Raw genomic sequence first — 24,150 nt, forward strand, 5'->3', positions numbered from 1 at the left:
TAATGATCATCTCAAAACAAAGAAAACAACGCACTAGAACAAACTTTATGAAGAAAGAACCCCCTTCTAATGTCTTCAACAATGGTAATTGATGTGAGACGATATCATTACCAAGGATCGTTCCTATGGCAACTCCTTCAAACTCCATCTTCTTCTTTTTCCTCGCCATCATTCTATTCCAAGTGAATCCCAAAAGCCAGTCCCATTTTCTCTTTTTTAGCTTTCCTTTTATATCCCCAGAATTCGGGTAAGTATATAAGCAAGTACATGGGCATATACTTTGCCCTTGTAACTCTCTGGAAACTTCAAAAACATCCATTCTGGGGTTACACGGGTATGTACACATGCATGTAGTTCGAGGACTGCCATGTACTTCTCTGGAAAATCTGCTACTCAATCTTGAGATTTACATCGGCATGCACACGGGCATGTAGTTCGCCCATGTATTTCTTTGGATTCTTGTTGTACTCGAGCTAGGGAGTACACGGCCATGTACACAGGCGTGTACACGGTCCATATATTTCTCTGAAAATTCCTCTTTGCCAATGCTTGAGAGGTACACAAGCAAATACATTGGTGTGTACTTTGCCAATTTATTTTTTTAATATTTTTTTGGCTTCTTTTCACTATCAATTTCATGCTTTAGATCGAGTTGTGTTTATATTGGCCTGAAAGTATAAATGGAACAAACTAAGCACCAAATCACTCATAAAAACACTTTTGAGGACAACTTTAAGTGCATAAGATAGTACTAGAATTTGTATGATATAGCACTTATCAATTTTATTAGTAAATTTATAACATTCTTAGCTAATACAGTAGCTTTTTTCATTACATATATATGTTGGTAATACATGGTTATGGATCACATAGATAATCATAGATCAACTTTTATACCTCTATATTGGTTATAAGAAAACCACAAAATTATATGTGGTTGCACTTGGAGTTGCACAATCACTTCAAGGGAAAGAAAAAAAACACAGCACTAAGCACCTACATCCGGCTCTGTGTATATGTTATTAGGTGTTGATATCATCAGTTGCTCCCAAGACTTGTGTCCAGTAGTAATCGGTATAGGTATGTAAGTCACAACACCAGCACATTAGCCCTTTTTAGGCTAAGATGTTGCTTAAACATCAATAACTTTGCGAACAACATTACGTAGGTGTTGTAATTATTGGATTCCGGTGGTTACTAGGGACATTTTCTATCCTTCATAAACGACAACATCCTAGTCTTTAATTACTTCATAACTTCAATTATATACTTATTAAACCCTTGCCATTACATTTGTAAATGCAATAGAGTAGTTAAAATTGTTCTAATAGGTTTATACTCGAAAAAAGTGATGAGTGAAGAATGTTGTACCATTTCCAAAGCCGTCAATGTAGTTGGGACTTTTCTAAGACGATGAGTAGTGCATATGCTACTTCTACCACTTGTCCATCGCCAGAAGGTACCAATGGTCATTGCTAACAATGGGGACTAAGACAAGTTTGACAACTACATTTGTGCCTAACATGTGCTCCATCATACCCAAGAAAGACGAATCCCACAAGAACTTGCCACCGCAAACATCCACACTCATATGATATGTTGTAGGCATGTACTTTTTCACCATGATGGCCGACCTCTAGAGATAGAGAAGATATCCATCACATCGTCCTCGACCTTTTAACTGAGCATAAGTTTGGCAATCCGGCCTAGCAGGTACTGCACTCCTTCGTGCTTCTAGATAACATCCCACGTTCCTTGATCGTGGAATTTCCTCAGGAGATGCCTTTTTCGTTCTTAAGCTATTCACCAACCATGAGTTGGTTGAAGCTTATGACTTGCTGTTTTACAGAGAGTGCTTAAGCTACCTATTTAGTTGACTTTTTGACCTGTTAATATCTAGAGGTTAGTCGATCAATACCATTAAGTGTATAAGCTATAGATGGGAACTTTTTAATATTTGTACCTAACGGACAGTGACCCTCACAAATACCTACTAAGCGCTAAAGGGCAATGATCTCTTCTATCATATGTGCTGCTTGCTCAAGTTCGGAGTGTACCCGACAAGCGAAATCTTGGACAACACTCGGTGCTTATGTAGTAGCTTCCCAACCATCAGATACCTGGTTAGCAATGGTGATAATCTGTCCATTATCAACTAAACACTCCTATCGATCATGTTTGTCGATAACTTGAGCTATGATCTCTTTAACCAATATCGCCACCATTTGAGCTTTATCCCCTATAAGGTCATAGGCATCATCGAGTATGGTTGCCTGCCGATTTGGATTAGTTGAGGCCATTACTGAACCTTGTTGTTCAGCAATATATGGGTTCGCCACATAAGTTGAGTTCACCACCTACTTATCATTGCTACATACACTACAAGAAAAATAGGAATTTGACACGACAGTTTTGGCACAAAAATGAGCCAAAAAAACCATGACAAACTAATTTTGGCACAGAACAATAATCGTGCCTATAGCATGCGTGTCAAATATAATTTGTCACAGAATAGTAAAACCATGCCAAATTTTGTCATGATTTTACTAGACCGTGCCAATTTTGTCATGGTTTTAGGCACGGCTTTTTGGCATCTTATTTGCCATATTTTCATTTGGCAAGGTTATTTGGCACGATTTCATTTATCATGGTTTTTGTCACAATCAAAGTTGTCACGATTATTAGCGCAGTTGATTTTGTCATGGTTTGTGGCACGACTGCTTTTGTCATGATTTTTAGCATGGTTACATTTGGCACATTTTTGTCACTATTTTAAATTTAACATGATCGGACACATTTTTTGTCATGTTTTTTGGCACTGTTTTAAATTTAGTTAGGATATTTTTTTTTCACGAAATTTGGCAAAATTTTATTTGAAAAAATAAAATAAATTACAAATGGATTTATTCGATATTAGAACCTTCACTTAATTTCATCAAAATATATTACAATATTTGTAAAATAAGCAAAAATGTTATTATAATCATAGCATTACAACAATTAGGTCCAAACTAACATAACTCCACAAAACTCTAACATAAACCATGCACATCATCATAAACCCTCTACATCATCCTCTAAGTCTTCAAGAGAATTATCAATAGACGAAGAAATATGAACTCTCTTCGACATTGGAGAGTGCTCATTGGCATGTGTTTGTGACTCTCCCGTTGATGCTCGAGGGGCATGTGGTATGCGAGCAACAATAGGCATGCTAGAAAGGTCAATACCTTGCCCATGAAGTGAAGTAAGCAACAATGATTCAAATAACTCGCGATGAGCCAACTTAGTCTATAACCGATCAGCAGCCTCATCTCGAGACCTATCAAGCTCCGCCTCCAATTCCTTAACTCTATCGCGAAGTTGTTCAGTTGATTTAGAAGATTCCAAGAATGGCTTATAATTGATAGAAGACATCTGCCAAACAATATTACCCTTTCCTACCACTCTGTTATGACTCTCGATGGCTATCTCATCCCATAATTCATCTTGGTTAATAGAATTCTTGTCTACCTTGTGACTGCATTTATCTACAATTTCTTTGTCAAATTCCTTTGGCGTCCATTAAAAAATAAACAAACTTATGGACATGTGATTACCATTTCAATGGTAAACTATATAATTTTAATTTATTTTATAAAAAACTACATAATCGAGACTTATAATCCATAAAGATTCTTAGAATCATCATAAGTCATTACCTAATCGTAATCCAAATAACACAAAAATATCAATGTACCTTCCAAGGTTTTGATACTCAGAATGTAACCCTGGAAATCATCATACACTAGTATAAGATATTCATGCAATTTGTCATGATACACAATAGTAATTTTACCTCCATTGTTCTCTTGAGCATGCATGACATTGAAAGTTGAAAATAAGCTTGCAAAATGAATATAAATAAATGAGATGTGAATTGATATGGTGCCTTGTAGTTCAAACATCAATTTACCTTTAGTTATTAATTGAGTTTTTGGGTGAAATCACTACACAAACATATAAATACAAATTAATACATGTTCTTATATATATATATATATATATATAAAATTCCCACTCTATTTTATTATGTTTGTTTATAGTATATGTGTGAAATGTATGATCTAATTTGAACCAAATTAAACTAAGCTTAGCATGTTAAATTAAAGTGGCATAGGATTTGGGTCAAACTAAATAGCTTATGCAACGACTTCTGTAAACCATATATAACATATAATCATATTGCATGTTAAATTAAAGTGGCATAGGATTTTCATGTTGCATATTTGCCAAGCTTTAAGGTTGGCGGAATAAAATATTTGTTCTATAATTGGTGATGTATATGGGTTACTAGTAATAAAGAATAATATGAAATCTTATGCTCAATTATAATTCTTTGTTGATTTATTTAGTAATAAAGAATAATAGTGTTTTTAGGCTTGGATAGTAAGATATAACTTGTTGTCTTATTTTGGGTATTTTTTGCTATCTTGTGAACCATGGCACCAAAAAAAGTTTGAGGATCATCTATTTGGTTCAATTTCACCATTCATTAGCTTGAGAAAGTGTCTGAAAGCCATTGTTTCAGTTGTAAAATTTTCTATGTTCATCTATAAAATGCTATAACTACAGGAAAAGCTTCAAGAATGACTTCATAAGTCAATAAAAGATATTAAGGATGAGATGGTACAAAATGCACATGAGTCTGAATTCAATAAGTGTAAGTGAATTTTTCTTTCTGTTTTTCAGATGAAGAATAAATTTTATTTTACTTTTGGTTCAACATGCTGATTGTGTGATCTTGTGCATGTAAAGTCATGGGTGTATCTTGAGTATGATCTTGAAAATGTATAATGTTCTCTAAAAAGCATTATCATCAAAATCAAACCCTATATATGTTTTTTTTTCTAGGTGAGGACAACATAAGGTTTTAAATATATTTTTTGACTTGCATTCTTATCTAATTTATTCCTTCTATATCTCGTTGATGTACTATTCTGCTATTTTAATTTCTTATGCCTGCCACTTTTAGAAGCCTATCTATATATTTGGGTTTTTTATTTTTTGAAATTTCTTTCTAGGAAGGGAAAAATAGGTTTTAAAGATCTTTCTAACTTCCATCCTTATGTAACTTGTTCCTTCTACATCTTGTTGATGTGTCAATCTGATATTTTAATTGCTCATGTTATCCAGAGATGGCTAGCTGAAAATTAACTAGTTTGTTGCTAGCATCACATTTTATTTAAACAATAGTCCATTGCTAGAGCAATGTTGTTTTATATTTGCTCCTTTTTTAAAGGTTAAAATGATCAGAAAGTCAGTGGTTAGCCTTTATTCAAAAAAAAAAAAAAGTCAGAGGTCATCAGCTTGTGAAGGAAGACTACAACAGTATGTCCCTCCTAAATACACAAAATTAAATTTTAAAGCCTACTTAATCAAAATCAACACAAAACAAAGACACATAATTTCCTCATGATACATGACAAAGCTAAATAAACCAAAGAAATCAAACAAAAGGGAACAACACTAGCATAGAATTATAATCTCTTGGAGTTTATCCTTAATTTATTTATTTATACCATGTTAAACTTAAAATTTGAATTAAATAAAGCGTCTCACTTTAATTTCAAATGCATTTATTTTGAGAAAGTTATCTCATACTTATAACAATTTCTGTGGTGCAACCAACCTCAAGTGTGCCATCCTTCTTTTTGTGCATGCGAATAAAGCATTCTTTCGATGTCAGCTCTCTACCTAATTCCTCCACCTAAAGAAGAACATATTAAAGAAAAGTTAAAAGTTAGGGTAAATTATAAAAAACAATATTAATGGTATTTATATGGATTAGGGGCACGACCAGTCTAAGGTGGTGCACAGCAGTACTGACATATCCACCACAGTAAATAACGGTGGAGGAGTTTCCAATTTTTGCCCTATTCTGATTGTTCTTTTCACTAATTCTCTTAAACTCCTCTGATTCCCAATGCCTGTAAACCTTCCCAAACTGTAGGAGTCATCCATGGATCTGGAGTCTTGTAAAGATTATGTGCAAGATACAAATTTTTCTTCAACCATTCACTCGCCTCATGGTTGAAATACCTCAACACTGAAGATTTATGTTGCGCCTTCCATGTGTATATGCCCTGAGAAAAAAGAAGGTTAATTAAGTTATTGTTTTCCTCATAGTTAACATATATAATTAAAAACCATGAATTAATTTAATGGTTTAAATGATATTTACCCTAAAAGCGATGAATATCCTTTGTCTCACATCTTTGGCCACTCTCCTCCATCCAGTCCATGACCTTTTATAGTGGCCTTCGACCAATTCATGGATTGCTCTCTTAACTTCATGATCTCTAAAAAAAACATGATATAAAAACTCTTTTTTTTTAAAAAAATGAAGAACAACACTTTAAAAAAAAAAAACACAAAATTATAAAATTATCATAATATGGAATTTTACTTACATAATTAGGCTATCTAGGTGATAAACTATGGGGCCCAGTTCTCGCAGATTCATTAGAGGGCTACTTCATTGCTACGAGCAGGTCCTCAATGGCATAAGCAGAAGTCTCAGCATGTGGAACTGGAGAACTCTGCGCAACTGACTAAACTATTGCAGGTTGTGGAATTGGTGTCGATGGAGCCATTGTTGCCTGAATATTTGAATGTATACACAGAGGTATTCCCAAATCTATAGTTGTATTAGATGCTATTGCATCATTAATAGATCTTTGATAAATATTTAGGGTGCATCGGGCCCAGCCTGATGTGGATCGACCACCATGACTCGATGTTGATCGACCACTAGATCAATATCTAGATTGACCCCGTCCTGAGACGACCATAAATTAATCTTGAATGGTGAAACTAAAAAACCAACTTGGCCAATAATGAGATAAGTATATAAATTTAAATAGCTAAACCAAAAATCCTACAATAAGTGCATATGATATACCTTTCGTGCTAATTGATGCATAGGTGCCAAAACCAAAAATTAATTCACTTGCATCAAGGAACAAGCTCATTTTGTTACTATGGTTTTTTGAAGTTTTAACATGATATAACATATATATATATATTTAGACATATAGGTATTTCTCAAACCTAAGTTCAAATTTGAATGGCTTAAAAACCATGCCATTTGGACATATATGATTAAGTTAGCTTTGATCTAATAATTCTGGTGAACATAAGTGTGAGATGAGTCTTTTGCAAAGGTATCACTAATATTATAACTAGACCTAATCAATCCTTTTCAAAGAAACATAAAATAAAATTCAATGTCTAAATTAATTCAAATACAATATCTAACGCAAGACATACTACATTCATTATCAAAATATTAACACATGATATGTGGGGGCACAATATTGTGCTAATAACAATTAAATTCATATTATAGAAAACATGTTTTATTACTGTTGCATTCAAAGAAATATTCAATGTGTTTACAAATTAAAGTTGAATGCAAGTTTGGAAAAAGTAAGGCATTACAAATGGATAGTCAAACCTGATGTTGAGCTAGAATATTGAAAACATTCCATCAATCTTCAAGTGAAACAATCTATCCACCTACATAGAAGCAAAAATGTGAATATAAATGGTAAAATTAAGTGTGTGTTGCATCTCTCCAAAGTAATTATTTCTCAAACTGTTTGAAAATATTAGATTTTCACTGTGGAATCACAAAGAAAACTTCTATTCAAAAGAAATGTATAATAGCCAATTTGAAAAATAAAAAATAATAGGTTCATATCTAAAAGAGACAAAAACAAGAGAAGATCTTTATAGTGCATAGTTTATTAAAAATCATGTTCTTCATCATCATCATCATCATCATCATCATCATCATCATCATCATCATCACCATCATCATAAGATTGTTCATTTTCTTCATCATCTTTCAATTCATCAGATTGTTCATTTTCTTCATCATCTGTCAATTCATCTTTGTCATCCTCCCCCATCTCACCTTCTGATATAGGTTGCAACATATCGGATAAGTAAACAATAAGTTGTATGCCTTATAGATCAAACAAAAGAGGAATTTATTCTATACTACTGACGCCTATTAAGGATTGATTTCCTTCTTTTGATATACAAATCCATCCTTTTCTGGCCAACTTGCCTCAACCATTCTCCTAGCTTTGGTCTTGCACATAACCAACTAATCAACCTTATCCTTTTTTTGTGCTTAGGTAGTAAATGTAGTTCACTTGAATGACTTGTTGTGCCAACACAAATGGATCATACTTTGGATAAATCCTTTTACGATTAATATCAACCAACTTATATATGGGGTGAACTTTAGTTCCATTTATTGGGTCAAACCATGTACACTCAAAAAGAACGACATGATTCCATCTACTACCATGATACTCAAGTTGGACTATATGCTCAAGTAAACCGTAGAAATCAATAGATGTATCATTAGCATTGGCCCCTTGTACACGAACACCACTAGTCATGGTGATCTTCTCTGCCATGTGTGACATTATGAAAGTTATAGCCATTAATGAAATATCCCGGTTGTGTTATTGCTTTCTTAGATGGACCCCAAGCCAAGCTCTGTAAGAGAGGATTTGTGACTTGATTGAACTCATTTGCAACCTACATCCCAAAAAATGTTCATGAAATTTTTCACTATTTTTTGTTGCACAACAACAAGCGCACGGTTTTGCCAAGTAGTAATAAAGTATCGATCCACGAGAACCAAGTATGATTACCAATCTATTGCAGCAATGGGTTATCTAGACAATAAAAAGATGGTAAGTAGGAACAACAGATAGCAGGAAATAAAACATAATCAAGATCACAGGGATGCAAAGCTGTGGATTATGATTCAGGTTAAAATAGATTTAGGTTCGGGAACTCACCACAAGGTGGAACATGAATGATGCGTTGGATCTAGACTGGATTTGGGTAGATCTCTTGAAGGGCAATAATCCTAAACTACTTGTCACTCTCCTTCAAGAGATAGCAAGTTAGGTCTTGATAGGGCCATCTCCTACTTTCGTGGTAGATAAACCTTTTCAAAACCTTAATAAGCACAGTTATTAAGTGATAAACCCTCAAGAATTACCTTTAACTATATTCAGGGTGATTTAAGAGGTTCCAAGGCCTAGGTTACCCTTTCAGTTAACCTAGATCTCTAAGATAAGCAAGCAATGCTTTCACAATCACAAGCTGTGTACTCAAATCAGAAATCAACTCAAGAAATCTACCTTTAAGCACAAAGATCCATACAATAAGTATCAACACATCAAACATTCAACACCTTGGGCTAATCCCAAACCTAAGAAAAGTTTTACATACGCATCATCTCAGTTACAAAAAAAACTAGAAAGAATATAAGTTTGCAAGAAGCAGCACAACGAGGCTGAGAGGACTCCCTATGATGTCTACAGGGGTCTGTTCTTCAATTTCCAGTTCTTCTTTCCTTCTTCAGCCTTCTTCAAAGTCTTTAGAGCTTCTTTCCTTCTTTTTCCAGCCGCCAGCTACTTGCTCCCTGTCTCTCTTGCCTTAAAACCCTTTTTCTGGTCCTTTTTATAGCCAAATATGGAAGCTGGGCCCAGATCACTTTACAGACCACAAGTACTTCTCGCAGACCACAGACAGGTTGTGTATTATCAGAAAGGCTGATTGACAGTCTCCTCAGTCATCTCCAGCTTTCTACAATCAAAACAACTAAAAAGAGTAGTTTGTACAAAAAGAAGGGGAAATAATCATAAAGACTAGGAAAAATGCATGAATATTAGCTAAATGCATGATGTTAGTAATGCAATTTGTAAGTGCAACATTTTTTCATACAGTTTCAACATATTCATATCATTACTTACAAAATTTTCAATCGCCTTTTTGATGGCATCAGAGGGGTTTCCTTGCAATTAGTTGATGAATATCCTAAGAATATGGATTGAACTAATAGTTAAATATTTACACGTTGTATGATTATACATTTTATTAATTGATAATAACTTACTTGTAATATGGTTGCCCTTCCTAGAAATTTCGTAATATGCAAGTATGTGCTACATGTACCTTATTTTTCAATAGCCACCTAATCTTTGGACGACCTTGACCTCGACCAATATAACTGAATATGGAGAAAGGTGAGAAAATGTCGTTGCTCACATCCTCATCATTTCGCCGCAATCTCCTCCTCCTACATGATATGTGAGGTTCAAATTAATGCTCTGCAAAAATGTTGATTTCCTATGCAATATATGCTTGACAGATTGAACCTCAACATGTGCTTTATTCTTTAATGTCTTTTTTTTAATTCTTGAAGAAACCTACAAATATAGGAATGACAAAACATTACATAAACTATGCCAAGAAAAAATATTTTAATGTGTAAAATTAGATTATGGCTTGTATTACCTCCCAAAAGGATACATCCATCTATATTGAACAGGCCTCCAATTCTAACCTCATAAGGTAAATGGACAACAAGATGCTCTACATAATCAAAAAATACTAGTGGAAATATTTTTTCTAAGTTGCATAAAATCATTGCAACCTTTTTTTCTAAGTCAATAAGTTTGTCAATGTCAAGCACAACAGACATATAGTCTAGAATAATAAGCTCAATTCTATCAATTGATTCCAAATGAACGATGGCAGCAATTCCCTGGGAATGAGCCTCTACATAAACACATGGCAGTCGTGGCTTTTCATGCAAGTCATTTTCAATTTATTCATGTCAACACACCTTCCATGATTAGAAACATAACCATCTGGAGACCTTAATTAGTGAATTCATTCATAAATAACCCTCCTCTGCTCTTTGGTTAAAGTGTAGAGTGCTTTATCAATAGTTTGACATGTTAGTTTAAAGTAACTGCTATCTCCTTACAGTCACAAAGAACTCCAACATTTTTTCTTGCGTTAATGTTATCCTTGCTCTTCTTTTTCACATCCGTCATAGTGCAAAACACATTATCAAAAACATTTTTCTCAATGTGCATCACATCAAGATTGTATTAGATCAAATTAGTTTTCCAATAGGGTAGATCTCAAAAAATACTTCTTTTCATTCATATATGATCTCCTCCATATCCTGGGGGAGTGTTAATTGGGTCCTCCACTGTTGTTGAGAACATCATAACCCAATTAAAAATTTCATCCCCCGATAGTCTTAGTGGTGGACCATTTTTTTCCACATGACCTTCGATGAAAAACTTCTTGTCCTTACGGTACGAATGATTTCATGGTAAGAACACCCGATGACAATCAAAATAGCTTGCCTTTCTACCATGTTGTAGATGAAAAGCATTGGAGTTCTCCATACATATTGGACATCCCAAAACCTTGGTAGTACTCCACCCAATTTGCATCCCATATGTAGAAAAATCATTAATTGTCCAAAAAAGTGCAGCCCTCATACGAAAATATTCATTTTTGGAAATATCATAAGTCATTTCACCATATCCCATAAATTATTCAGCTCATCAATCAAAGGTTGTAGAAAAACATCTACGATCTTCTTCAGATTCGTAGGCCCTGGACAAATTAGAGATAAGAACATATGAGGTATTTTCATACACATGCCGGGTGGAAGGTTTTCAGGAGTCATAACCATTGGCCAACATGGATAAGTCCTCCCAAATTGCCCATGAGGTGCAAAGCCATCAGCACATAAACTCAAACGAATATTACGAAGTTCCTCAGCAAAATTAGGATAAGTTCTATTAAAATGTTTCAATGACTTAACACATCAGATGGATGTTGCATTACTCTCTTGTTTCTTTCACGAGTAGCATACCAAGTCATATGCATTGTTATAGCATTAAAAGCATACAACCTTTGCAATCTTGGTGTTAGTGATAAGTATCTTGGTATTTCTTGTGAAATCCCTTTATGAGTGTGATTATACCTCGGCTCATAACAAAATTTACAAGAAACTTTTGTAGCATCATGTTTCCAATACAACATGAAACCATTTTTTGCAAGCATCGATTTTAACCATGGGCAAACCCAATTTATTCATTGTTTTCATATGATGGTAATAATCAGTTAGCATTGTATTATCTAGAGGAAGAACTTCTTTACTTGCAAAAATCATGGAATTGAAATCAGCCTCAGACATGTTAGCATCGAACTTGATAGATAACATCCTAGCAACAGAAGACTATTGAGAGTAATTCTCACATTCTTCACACAGGGGTTGGTCAGCAATTTTTAACACATTAAAAAATCTATCAGATAATTGACTTTTTTCATCAATTCGAAAACCAAAAATTGGCTCATCTAACGGTGGTTGCACACTTGGACCATCTTCATCATTACAATGAGATGGGTCCCATGGTGGAACATGAGAACAAAGATAATCATATACCATTTTTTTTTATCCCAAGTTATCTACTCATTGTCACCCAAATTCATCGCATGTTCTACACTCTGGTCACGATCCTCATTTAGCTCCTCATTAACTGGGAACAATTCTTCCCCATAACAAGTCTAGTTCCAATAACATTGTTTAAACCAACGGCAATATAAATGTGAAACTACATCATATGGATTAAGAAATCGTGTATTTTTGCACTTGATATGAGACACCTAATATTCTCTCGTTTTTTATGAGTCATCTTTACTAATTGTAAATTAGATGAATTCATCCACTCTAGCAATAAATTCATCAGTCAATCATTTTCGTCCAGTAGATTTCTATTATTCATCCACTTTCTTGACAACATTTTTGGGCCTATGAACAACATTTTTAATTATGTATTCAACAATATCATTTGGCAGATGTCATTCAATTAAAGAGCACTACAGCAAGTGTTTTCCTAAAAACTTTATTAATAATAAATCCATGCTACTCTTAATGAGATTTACATAACTTTTATAACCAATAATGGCAGACAATTATTGTAGACAATTCACAATATTAAGCAGTGGCTCACTTGATCAAGAAGAATATTTTCATAGTCAAGTTTAGATATCATTTCATACATCAATGAACTAAAACTAATAAGTTTGAACAACCAGAAAATAGAATAAATGCAAAAAACACAATAAGTTGATATCATTTATTTAATCAACTAATAGCTAATCAATGAAGCAACAATTGATTTGTTCTATTAAATTGCATGTTCCATTAAGCATCAAATAAAAACTTGGGCATACATTTAAAAGGATATCAACAACTAGTGTACAAGGAAAATTTTGTCACAAAAATCACCATTATATAAAATTTAAAACTTAAGACAAGAAGAGAAAAATTTTGAAACAAGATCACCATTATATAAGCACATTATTAAACAATTTTGTATAATACTTTACTTGATTTTCCAAAGCATGGACTTCCTTTGAAGAAGAGCTGAATGCTTGGACAAGATTAACTATTAATGGAGGTGTTGCAGATCCAAACAACGTATTTATCTAGAATGTGAATTTAGGAAGAGATGAACACAAAAAATAAAAATAAAAATGGAAACAATATCGTATTTTAGTTTTCGCTTAAAATAAAACCTTCATATATATATATATATATATATATATATATATTGATTACACCAAAAAATGACAAATATGGTACTATTTACAAGTTGCACATGAATGTACAATCTAATAATAGAAATAGGACAATAGGAAACATACAGACTATAAATATTGGTGATACATGACAGAATCATTTGTCTACTCAAACAAGCGAAATTTAAATTTTGTGATGGTTACCTTCAAGTTTAGTTGCTTCACAAAATTTATTAGTGGAAAGGGCTTATCAAGTTCCAAATCTGTACAAATCCAAAACCTATATTAGTGAACTCCAACTATTAATGTTTGAACATTGTATAAATATACCATATTATGTTTGAACTCTTCAACAAATAAAATAATAAAACAAGTCCTAATTCAGTAATCATTGGTAAGAAATCATTAATAATGAATATATCCTCTTTAAAAATATGTGGATAAAAAACCAAAATCAAAATCAAAAGAAATATGAAACAAGTTCTAATTCTTAGTAATCATTTATTTAGAGCATGTGTCTCCTTAAAAATATGTGGATAAAAAGCCAAACTAAATATATAACTAAATAGTAACCCAAATTAAGGCACTGACTATGATTTTTGAAGCTCAACCTCATGTTTACCTTGAGTTGAATTTCAAAGTTCATAAGAAAAAATTTTGACAATAGAAATAAAAAATTTTGTCTTAGAAGTTAGATTAGTCATCTCGAACTTAATAATGAACCAAAAAAAGGAAGAAAAAGAAAAAAACCATGCATCTTTATCTTTTCAATCTTCTTCACGTATAACCTTTATCAAAATTCCAATTGTTTCTTCTATGGACCAACAAAACATTCACATTTTCAACAATTTTCTCAAAAGTAGAATGAGGCAGGGGGTAACTAATAAATCTACCATCTGTTGACCAATCATACTTTTAGCAAAATATGTTTCTTTATCAACCAAACATACTAATTATTCTTTAGAAAAAAAGTTAACATTTGTTGCTTCTACTTCTCTTCGCTTCAGTTCCTCCAAGAGAAGTTCGGTGAAGCTCTTCTCCATTTCTTCATTGACCTCGGGATCACATTTCACACAATCTGCATGTAGAAATGAGGACAATTTGATAAGGATTTGATCAAATGAACTGCTACAGTGCCACCAAACTTGAAAATCATGTCCTATGTTTTATATAATAACTTGCTTGCCATTTTACCACAATTAATCTCTCATGAGTTGAAATATCAAAGAAAGAGACTATGCCTATGAGTGATAACCAAGAAGGCCACATAGATCTTAATAAGACCAATGATCTAACAAATTTATACCATGGAAGCAAGCAAAACTAAATATACTAATGCACAAAGAAGATTACAGAGAGTTATAGAAAACTAAGAGAGTTTTTCTGTGGTACGAGGACTCAATCTTAAATGAGAGATCAAAGCTAACATGTAACAATGTGAGATAAAGCTACCAAAAGTTTGCCATTTTCTACTGCTATAACATCCCTGCTTAAACGAGAACTAAAAGAAAACACCTTGAAAGATCTCAAATTAAAAAAATCACCATATTTTGCCCAAAGAAAAAAAAAGAAATTATTAAAATCTAGTTTTATTTATCATTTTGGCATCGATATAATTATTTGAAACAACATTCATAATTTATAGTAAAAAAAAAATATCAAAAAATAGCATTTCCCAAAAACTCATAAAAAAAAAAAAACCAAGTTTCACTACGATCCAACATTGAACACCGTACATCAAGAAAAGCACCGATCGAGATCCATGAATGCGAAAACGCTAATTTTACGATTGAAAATTCAAGAAAAAAGAAGAAATTGATCGAGAAAGAGAGTTCGTAACACAACGCACCTCATTCAGAGCTTCAAAATATAATGAGCAAACCCCACATTTGCCTCACAATGCTTCAACAACTAAAAAGGAAAGAAAAAATCACAATAAATATCACCAATACCCAAAAACCTTCATTCAAACCACAATAAATCACATCAAATTCCACAAAACACGCCCCACAAACAATAATCACAATTAGAAACTCTCCAAAAACCTAACGGTTTTTAATCAAGAAACCAAGATCTTGATCCCGATCTCCCAACCCTCCATCCGAAACACCATTTCCAAACCCCAAACACTAAAAAACAATCATCATCCACCTTCCCGCACCTCAAAACCAAGATCCAAGCCGCAACGATGACCAAACTCAAGAACAACCCAAAAAAAACCAAAAATTCAGGAAAAAAAAAATCCCTCAAAATTTAGCATGAAGATGGGGATTCAAGAGAGAAGTGAATCAGATCAAGATCGCACTCTTTCTGCCCTAGGGATCTAACGGGAGAGTCTGGAGCGGTGTTGCCAAAGGCTTGAGCTTTAGCTTAGCTCTTGGGCTTTGGTTTTTCTATATAAGAGAAGGGGAGGAGAAAAAGAGAATATGGTTTATATACGCCTGTGGTGAAAGCAAACAATCCCACGCCAGTGGTGAGCAATGGCGGTAAAGAGACAGTAAACAACGACGGTAAAAAGGAGTAAGCAATGGTAGTGAAAAGGTGATATGCTCGATGAAGGCAACCAGTAAAGGGCGTGAGACAAAGGGATGGGTAAAGTGGATCTAAGGTAAATATTGAGTTATATAATCATATAAAAAAAATATTTTGGCACGGTTTTGGGTTTGTCGTGCCAATGAAATATATGATGTTTGGCATGGTTTTTGGAGCGGTTTTGGGCCTTCTGTGCCTAATACCGTGCCAAATAAATGGATGACATGTTTGACCGATTTTTGGCACGGTTTTGGTTTTCCATGCCAAACTCCATGCCAAACATATATATCATGTTTGGCACCGTTTGTGGCACGATTTTGAATCGTCCGTGCTAAGCACCGTGCCAAATAAGTTAATGATGTGTTTGGCATGGTTTTGGGCTCGCCATACCACATTCTGTGCCAACAAAATATATGACGTTTAGCATGTTTTTTGGCCCAATTTTGGGCCTTTAGTGCCTAAAACCATGCCAAATAAATGGATAATATGTTTGGCACGGTTTTGGTACGATTTTTTTGTTAAAATTTTAGACAAAAACATAAATGTTGTTAAATACCATGACAAAGTTGCCACAATTCGGTAGTCATGCCAAATACTATGACAAGTTTGGGACTAACTTGTGTTTCATGCCGATTTCTGTGAAAATTTTGGCATGGAATCAAAACTGTGCCAAGTAGATCGTGCCAAATTCTTATTTTTCTTGTAGTGTTAGTTGACTACCGTCTTCCTTGATTATAATTGTGGCTTGCTCGGGGGCGGGTCGATATGTGGTCAATGGCTTTGGCCATCTAGTCATTAGCCTTGGGTCCACAATCCTGCACAGTGCCTACCCTGTCAACAATGTCTTCAAGTAGACCATAGGGCTCATTAATAACAGTTGATAGCTAACTAGTGATATCTTTAACTGGACAACTGGTCTGGTCTACTACATCACCTAGCCAACCAGCTATGTCCTCTACATATGTGACAGAAGCCTCACCTTGTAGGCAGAGCTGATTGGTAACATCTTTGACCCCCTATGCTATGCTAGCTGCCGTTAACCCTCACAATTATCTCTCTTGAACACATCATCTAAATTTTTAACTTGGTGGCCACCAAGCTTCAAGGCACACATCAGTCTTTATTGCCCAAATGTTAGCGTATATGTTCTCCATGTCACTAGAGGTACCCCATACTTAAGGGACTGTGTGACCATCGACTAGCGTGGCCATGCCAACCTACTCCATCTCTGGCGATGTGACAAGATGATGGCTGATGTTGCATCCACTCACTGACTATCTTTTTCAAGAGTTATTGTAGGGCCCATCAAAGAGATTGTGTTCACTGATGCATTGCACCCCTTTTAGGTGCCCCTATATGACCTACTTCTAATAGTGCAAAGTAATCAGCATGCAGTAAAAGGACCTTATTAGAGTCATTTTTCACCCTTATATGCTTTTGTAGTAATGAGTCTAGTTGGTTAAATAATAATCTCTCAAACTTCTTCCAACCTAATGTGGACATTATCCACGGCATCCTCGACCTTATCAATATGGTTGTTATGCCTTTGTAATGTTTCAAGGACCAATGAGAGGTAGTTGAATAGGGAAGAGCCAGTTTGATCGTGAGCCCTCCCATGCTCTCGAATTTCTCTACGAAGAGGAAGCACCACTCATGGGGCCCTTTAATGTCTAGAGGGCTTCCTCAAGTATTGTCATCTCATCTTTGGGCAACTCGTCTGGTGGGGTTACCTCCCCTTCAGTTTTTGGTTAAAGCAGTTAGAATTATGTTCAAAAGAGACCAATGGTCAATTTTGATTAGATTGGCCTATATATTTCAAAAATGGACATTAGATGACATTATCCTTCTATTGGCTCACTATAGGGATACTTGCCTTAGTTGAGTATCCTTGGGAAGCGACCATGCCCTCTCCATTTCCCGAATTCAATGACCTTATAGACCATATTGTTATGGTTATGGCACATCACCGAATGTAACCCCAAATAGTGTCTAATCCTTGGTCCCTTTGTTTCATTGCTCTGCCATAGTGAGAGTGTTGGTGATTGTAAAGAAAGTAAACTGGAGAAACAAATCACGGATTTACTATATCATTCAAGGAGCCATCCTATCATAAATAGAGAAGACAAAATCTAAAAATAGTAAACTACATAATTAAACTATACTTACAACTATTACCTAATTACATCCCTAATTTTAGCTATATGATTCATTTCCTTTAACAACATAATTACATCTATTACCTAATTACATCCCTAATTTTAGCTATATGATTTATTTCCTTTAACAGTGATCATGAACTTGTGGATAGCTTGAGCCCAGGCATATTTGTTGATGTTGTCAAAGTCATCCGTGTACTACACTACCTAAGTAGGTACCAACCATTGTGTGTGCTGCAAAAGAACATGCCTATGAGGTATGCAACGAGAAGCTTCACTAATAAGCACTCTTAGCCTTTGGGGGGGAGGGGGTTCTGCACTACTACTTCATGCTTTCAGATACAAGCCTTCATCAAATATCGCTCCATAAACCAAGAGGGTATATGCATGCTTGATCACTTCCTAAGGTGCGGGCATCCGAAGAATAAGGCTGACATAATGAGGCCTAAATGGTAGGTTGGACGTCCTAATCTAGAATGTGCAATCATTTGAATTATAAAGCCTTTTTTTATCTTATTCAAGATGGTCTATTCTTGGATGAAGCTAGTGAGGTCTAGATAGGGCTAACAACATTCACTAAAGAAGGTCCCAGTGACATGTTGTCATATCTGATCGGATCTTCGCAAGGATTTTGATGACAAAAGTTACATAGCATTAAGCGTTGACAAGGAAGTTGTTCCGCGTTAGAGCCATTTCCTTATTTGTGATTTGTTGATATTCGGAGGACTAGATGTCTTTGACTAATGGGAATATCTCTTGAAGATTATCATTGAGAAGATATTTGCTAAAAGATAAGATATAATATCAAGGTAGTTAAAGCTAGAAGTCAAATCAGGTTAAAATGTCATTAAGGACGATGGAACATGATAATAGAGCTTAGTAGTTATAGATCTAGGCTAGATAAAAAAACAAGGGAGAGAATAAGTCATTGAACATGAAAGAATATTGCTAGTAGATAGAAGATGGGTATGGGGATTGGAATAATTAATAATTTCTACTGAATTTTAATTAACCATCAGTTTGTTATAAGCTAAAATACAACGAACATAGTGTTAGATGTCAAAGATTTTACATGTATATTAGCAATAATAATAATAATAATAATAATAATAATAATAATAATAATAATAATAATAATAATAATAATAATAATAAGAGAAAGGAAAAAAAATAAAAGTCTACAAAAGTCTTTAATTTGTATATTATAGCGCTTTGATTAATTAACTACTATTTATTGTTCTAATACTAAACAATGTTTGACTTTATTGCTATTGAGGAGATTAAACTAAAAGAAGTTATGGAAGGGAAAGATATTGAGTTTAAAAAATTTAGTAGAAGTGAATGAAAAAAAGGCACTGAGCTCCAACAACCGAAAAGAAGTAACACAAAAAAATTTGGCTAACTTTACTCACTGAGGAAAAATAATGAACGAAAGAAAACAATGATGTAACCTAAGAGAAATCTTCATGGAGTAAAATTCATGTATGATTTTGATAAGAATATTGCATCAAATAAAAGTTTCAACTTGGTATTTAAAAAAAAACTAACAATAAAAAACAAAATAATTGACAAAATAATTCAAAAGAGGGGGTAGGGATTCACAAGTAGAAAGAAAAATCATAGAAACTACATTTTCAAATTGAAAATCATAGAAAATAAGCAATAACTTATTAAATACATAAAAACTAAGCTCACCAATAAGAAAGCTACAATGGATTCAATATGCTCCAATATAGGATCTATGTATGGTGTGACCTTGAGTCAACTATTTCGAAAAGCTATTCTTGTAATAAACGGTATTATCTCATACAATAGAGTAAAAACTATAACGTCAAATATACATAAATAGAAGATAAGTCAAAATATGTAGTTGAATCCAAAATGTGCATATCATATATGGTTTAGTAAACTCTAAATGCTACACATTTAGCCAATAATAACAAGTTAATGTGTTATAATAAGTATGTGCATTATAGTATCCAATAAGTTTACATGCACACTACAAACTAACTTAGACAAGTAGAAAAGATAGGTTAGTCTACTACTTATCCGGCACAACTCAGTCCAACGTCGCAGTCTGAGAAAGAAGAAAGATAGTGGTGAGTAATAGATGTTACTCAGTGAGTGGTGACAACATAGATATAACAGAATAATAAAGCATTTCAAATAGTAATTACTACAATAATAATAATATAAAAAGGTAGTTCCAAGTATTCAACAGATTAAGAAATAACACAATGATTAGAAATAGTACAGGTAAGTCACATTTTCCAACACATTGAGCATCGCTCAAAATACAGGCTGGCCTCAAACAATTCCCAAGCTAATCGTGGTCGCGACTAGTTACGGGACCACTAAGGTGTTTTAAGACTTTTAAAATCCACAATGCTGCCTTTCTTGGTGTTGGCCACTGAGATTCCCGTGTGGTGACCCCGAGTTTCTCACATAAAAGACCTTCTGTCAATGGCTCCACGCACCTCTTGACCAAGAAAAACTCAAGGTTGACCACGACGCCTCCCACTAGGTCAGACTGTGGAACCCCTCATGCAGTATCGGACTGATGTCCGTTGTCACCATCAAAATCAAATACCACAATGCAATTCTTTCCGATTCCAACTCAAGGAATCCAACATCCAAATGTCCAAATTAATATATAAACATCAAATCATATTCCATGTACACATGTAAACATGCTTCTTTCAAGATACATATGTATCAGTATACTAGAATCATCTTTGCCAAATAACTCCATGCTCAATCCATATATATGTATATTAAGTGAAATCTGATTTATCATCAAATTTACGTATGAAACATATAAAGAAATACTATAATACTCTTATTAAATCTATGCAATTAACAATTAAACCACTCACTGAACCAGTCATCTCCCCTCGAGATGCACTCACTTGTCGGCAATTTCTTTCCCCTTGGAGAATCCTTCGTCACCTAGAATCAAGCAGGGAATCCAAGAACCAATGAACACAAGAATGGAAACAAAATGCATGCGAATGCATTGTTACATGTCAAACATGTAATTCTAGAGTTTTAGGGAAAAACGACGTCATTTTGGACCCAAACGACCTCAAACCAAAGTAAAACTAGTTCCAATGGATTCCAAGTAAGAAGGACTTTGATTTGGACCAAAGAAATACAAGAAAAGACCAAAGTTTTTTGGTTCTACAGTAACCTCAGGATTGTTATAGTAAACTCGAGAAATTGCTACAATAATCGGGCCTTAAACAATGGTTTCTTGCCAATTTACATCACCAAATCACTAACTTTCTTTACAAACATACACACAAATGAATAACAATGACACTAGCTTCGATTTGAGCCCAAAAACAACTCAAACCAAGGTTTATTTTTAGGGTTTCAAAGATTTTCGAAAACGATTAAATATGACGAAAATACAAAGAAAAAAACCTTGGATCGAAGCCTTACCAAGCTCAAGAGGATGAGAGGAAGAAGCTTTGATTCACCGAGAAAGCTCGATGGTGAATTTTTTTCAAAGATGGGGTGATCGGCCGAATAAAGAAAACAAGAAGGAAAGCAAAGAAGAAAGAAAGGGATGAGAGCAAAGATAAGGTGCCAGGTTGCTTCTTATCCTTTCATTTTCAAATTTTTTTTCAATTTTTTTAAGGAAAAGTGAAATTACCAAAATGCCCTTAATAATAGAAAATAGAAAGAAATGAGTTCAAAAAACCGTTTTGCCCTTGGTTTTCGGCTGGTTTTCACACATAACCTACTGTACAATTATGCAAGGATGCCACTAGTGCAAAATGACCATTTTGCCCCTAATGCATACACAAGAATCTAAAAAAACATGAGGTCAAAAATCAGGACAGGGTACCACAATCCAATAAAAGCTAAATACTTCAAACACATGTTTGACAATGCAATTAAGTTAAAATATGTTCCACAAAGGCTAACCTTAGTAAAGATTGTATACCTAGAGGCATGGCATGATTGGCTACTGGAAGAATGAGAATATATTAGAGAAAAAAGATATTTCCCTTGATTTTCTTATAATACAATGTATATAAGAGAGAGTATTTATAAATATAACTGACTATCTATCTTCCCAAACAATTATCTCCTAAAATATCAGCAATCCAGAATAACTATATAGTTACCAAGCATACAGCTAATATCCAAACATATAGCTACTAAATATACAATTTTGAATACTCCCCCTCAAGTTGGCTCATGCACATCATGAATGCTCAACTTGCCAAGTAAAAGTTGAATTGTGAGTGTCCAAAAGCCTTTGTGAAGATGTCACCATGCTGAAACTTTGACTGGAAATGGCTTATAGTAATATTGCCTTCTTGAACCTGTTCTCAAATGAAATATTAATCGATCTTGATATGCTTGGTGCGTTCATAAAACACGGGATTCACCACTATGCGTATCACCAACTAATTGTCACAGAAAAGTGTCATAGGTTCTTACTGCATGCCACACAAAGAGGCTAAAAGAGACTTTAACCAAATTAGCTCACTCATAGCAGCTGCCATGGGATTGTATTCTACCTCCACTGACGATCTTAAATCGGTGCTCTGCTTCTTTATTTCCCAAGAGACTGGCGATGAACTAAGCATGGTTAAATAGCCAATCATGGAGTGATACATGATAAGACAACTCACCCAATCTGAGTCACAAAATCCTTGCAATTGCATCATTGAGGATGGGAGGTGCTTGAAGAAGTATCCCTTGACTTAGATACCACTTGAAGAAGTATCCTCACACAATTGCAACACGAGCTTGGCATCTAGTGCAAATGTCTCACGAAAATCCAAGTCCTCAATTTGCGTAAAGCTGTTCGCCACCAAGCACGCTTTGTATCTTTCAATGATGCAATCCAACTTGTACTTGACCTTGCAAATCCATTTGCAATCAATGGGTTTCTTCAACATGGATAAAGTTTCCAAAGCCCACATTTATTTTGCCTCAAGCGCCATTACTACATGGACCATCGTATCTTACCATTCGAGTCTTTTCATAGCCTTTGTGAAGCTCCTGGGCTTTTTCTTCGAACTAATTGCCTCTAATTACGCCTTATAACCATAAGAAAAACTATCAAAAGTCATATAATTCACTAAGGGATACATAATGCCTGAGGAGCTATCATGTTGTTGAAGCCTTCCTAGCTAAAATTGAAACCTCTTTTCATGCCGAAAATGGAGCTTTTTTTTAATAGAAACCAAGGACTCAAGCTCCCCCCTTGTTCTTCTTAGATAAAGGTAATCATTGAGCTGAAAATACTACTTAATCATCCAATATTGCAAGTAGACAAATTTTTCTCCTTGGATGACTCGCAACACCCTCAACTCGCTCCTCTTCCCCATGCAAAGCACTTCCATTACTCCTCAATTTGCTTCCCTCTAATCCTATTGTTTGGCTCCATTCTTACTCATGGTGCCTTGATTTGGTTTCATCCTCACCATTCTCACTCAACTCCAAATCAATATCTCCCCGAAGAGGATGTGCAACATCCTCAATCTTGCTAGAATTATCATCTTCGGCAAAAGGAAAAATATCTTCATGAAAAGTAAAATTGAGAGAATAAAAGAAAACTCACCTTTTAAAATTAGAGAGTTTACATGCCTCCTTACCATTCCGATATCCCACAAACACACATCTTCGACTTCAAGATGCAAATTTACCATTCGGTTTAGAGAGAATGCAGGCAACAAAAAACTGTAATATGATAAACAGGCAGCTTTTCTCCAAATAGGATCACAATGAATGTATAATTAATTAGATAAATTGTTGTCAACATATATTGATGCCATAAATAAAATGGTAATGAAGCTTAAAAACACAAAGATTTAGCTACTTTGAGGATGTTCTAATATTTATGCTCAATCCTCCCAATATGCTATGGGCTACCAATGCAACTATTTTCATGTAAAATACCTCGATCTCTATCAAATTTTCTCATGGGCACCGAATCAAATTCCAACCTGTTATCTCTCCATATACATTTACC

The 24,150-nt window shown here is 34.4% G+C and overlaps 1 protein-coding gene across 1 annotated transcript; it reads right to left on the reverse strand.

Annotated features, from left to right (window-relative positions):
- Positions 1 to 14,307: 14,307 nt before the first annotated feature.
- LOC120277683 lies at positions 14,308 to 23,074 on the reverse strand. The gene is made up of 4 exons (XM_039284536.1): positions 22,885 to 23,074; positions 21,600 to 21,754; positions 21,032 to 21,104; positions 14,308 to 14,545 (listed from the first exon to the last, which is right to left on the reverse strand). Exons 1-4 carry the CDS (start codon positions 23,072 to 23,074, stop codon positions 14,421 to 14,423), a joined length of 543 nt encoding a protein of 180 aa, XP_039140470.1. The 3' UTR covers positions 14,308 to 14,420.
- Between the last annotated feature and the right edge of the window lie 1,076 nt (positions 23,075 to 24,150).

This window comes from Dioscorea cayenensis, chromosome 15 (genome assembly GCF_009730915.1).
Source record: "Dioscorea cayenensis subsp. rotundata cultivar TDr96_F1 chromosome 15, TDr96_F1_v2_PseudoChromosome.rev07_lg8_w22 25.fasta, whole genome shotgun sequence".
Taxonomy (NCBI): domain Eukaryota; kingdom Viridiplantae; phylum Streptophyta; class Magnoliopsida; order Dioscoreales; family Dioscoreaceae; genus Dioscorea; species Dioscorea cayenensis.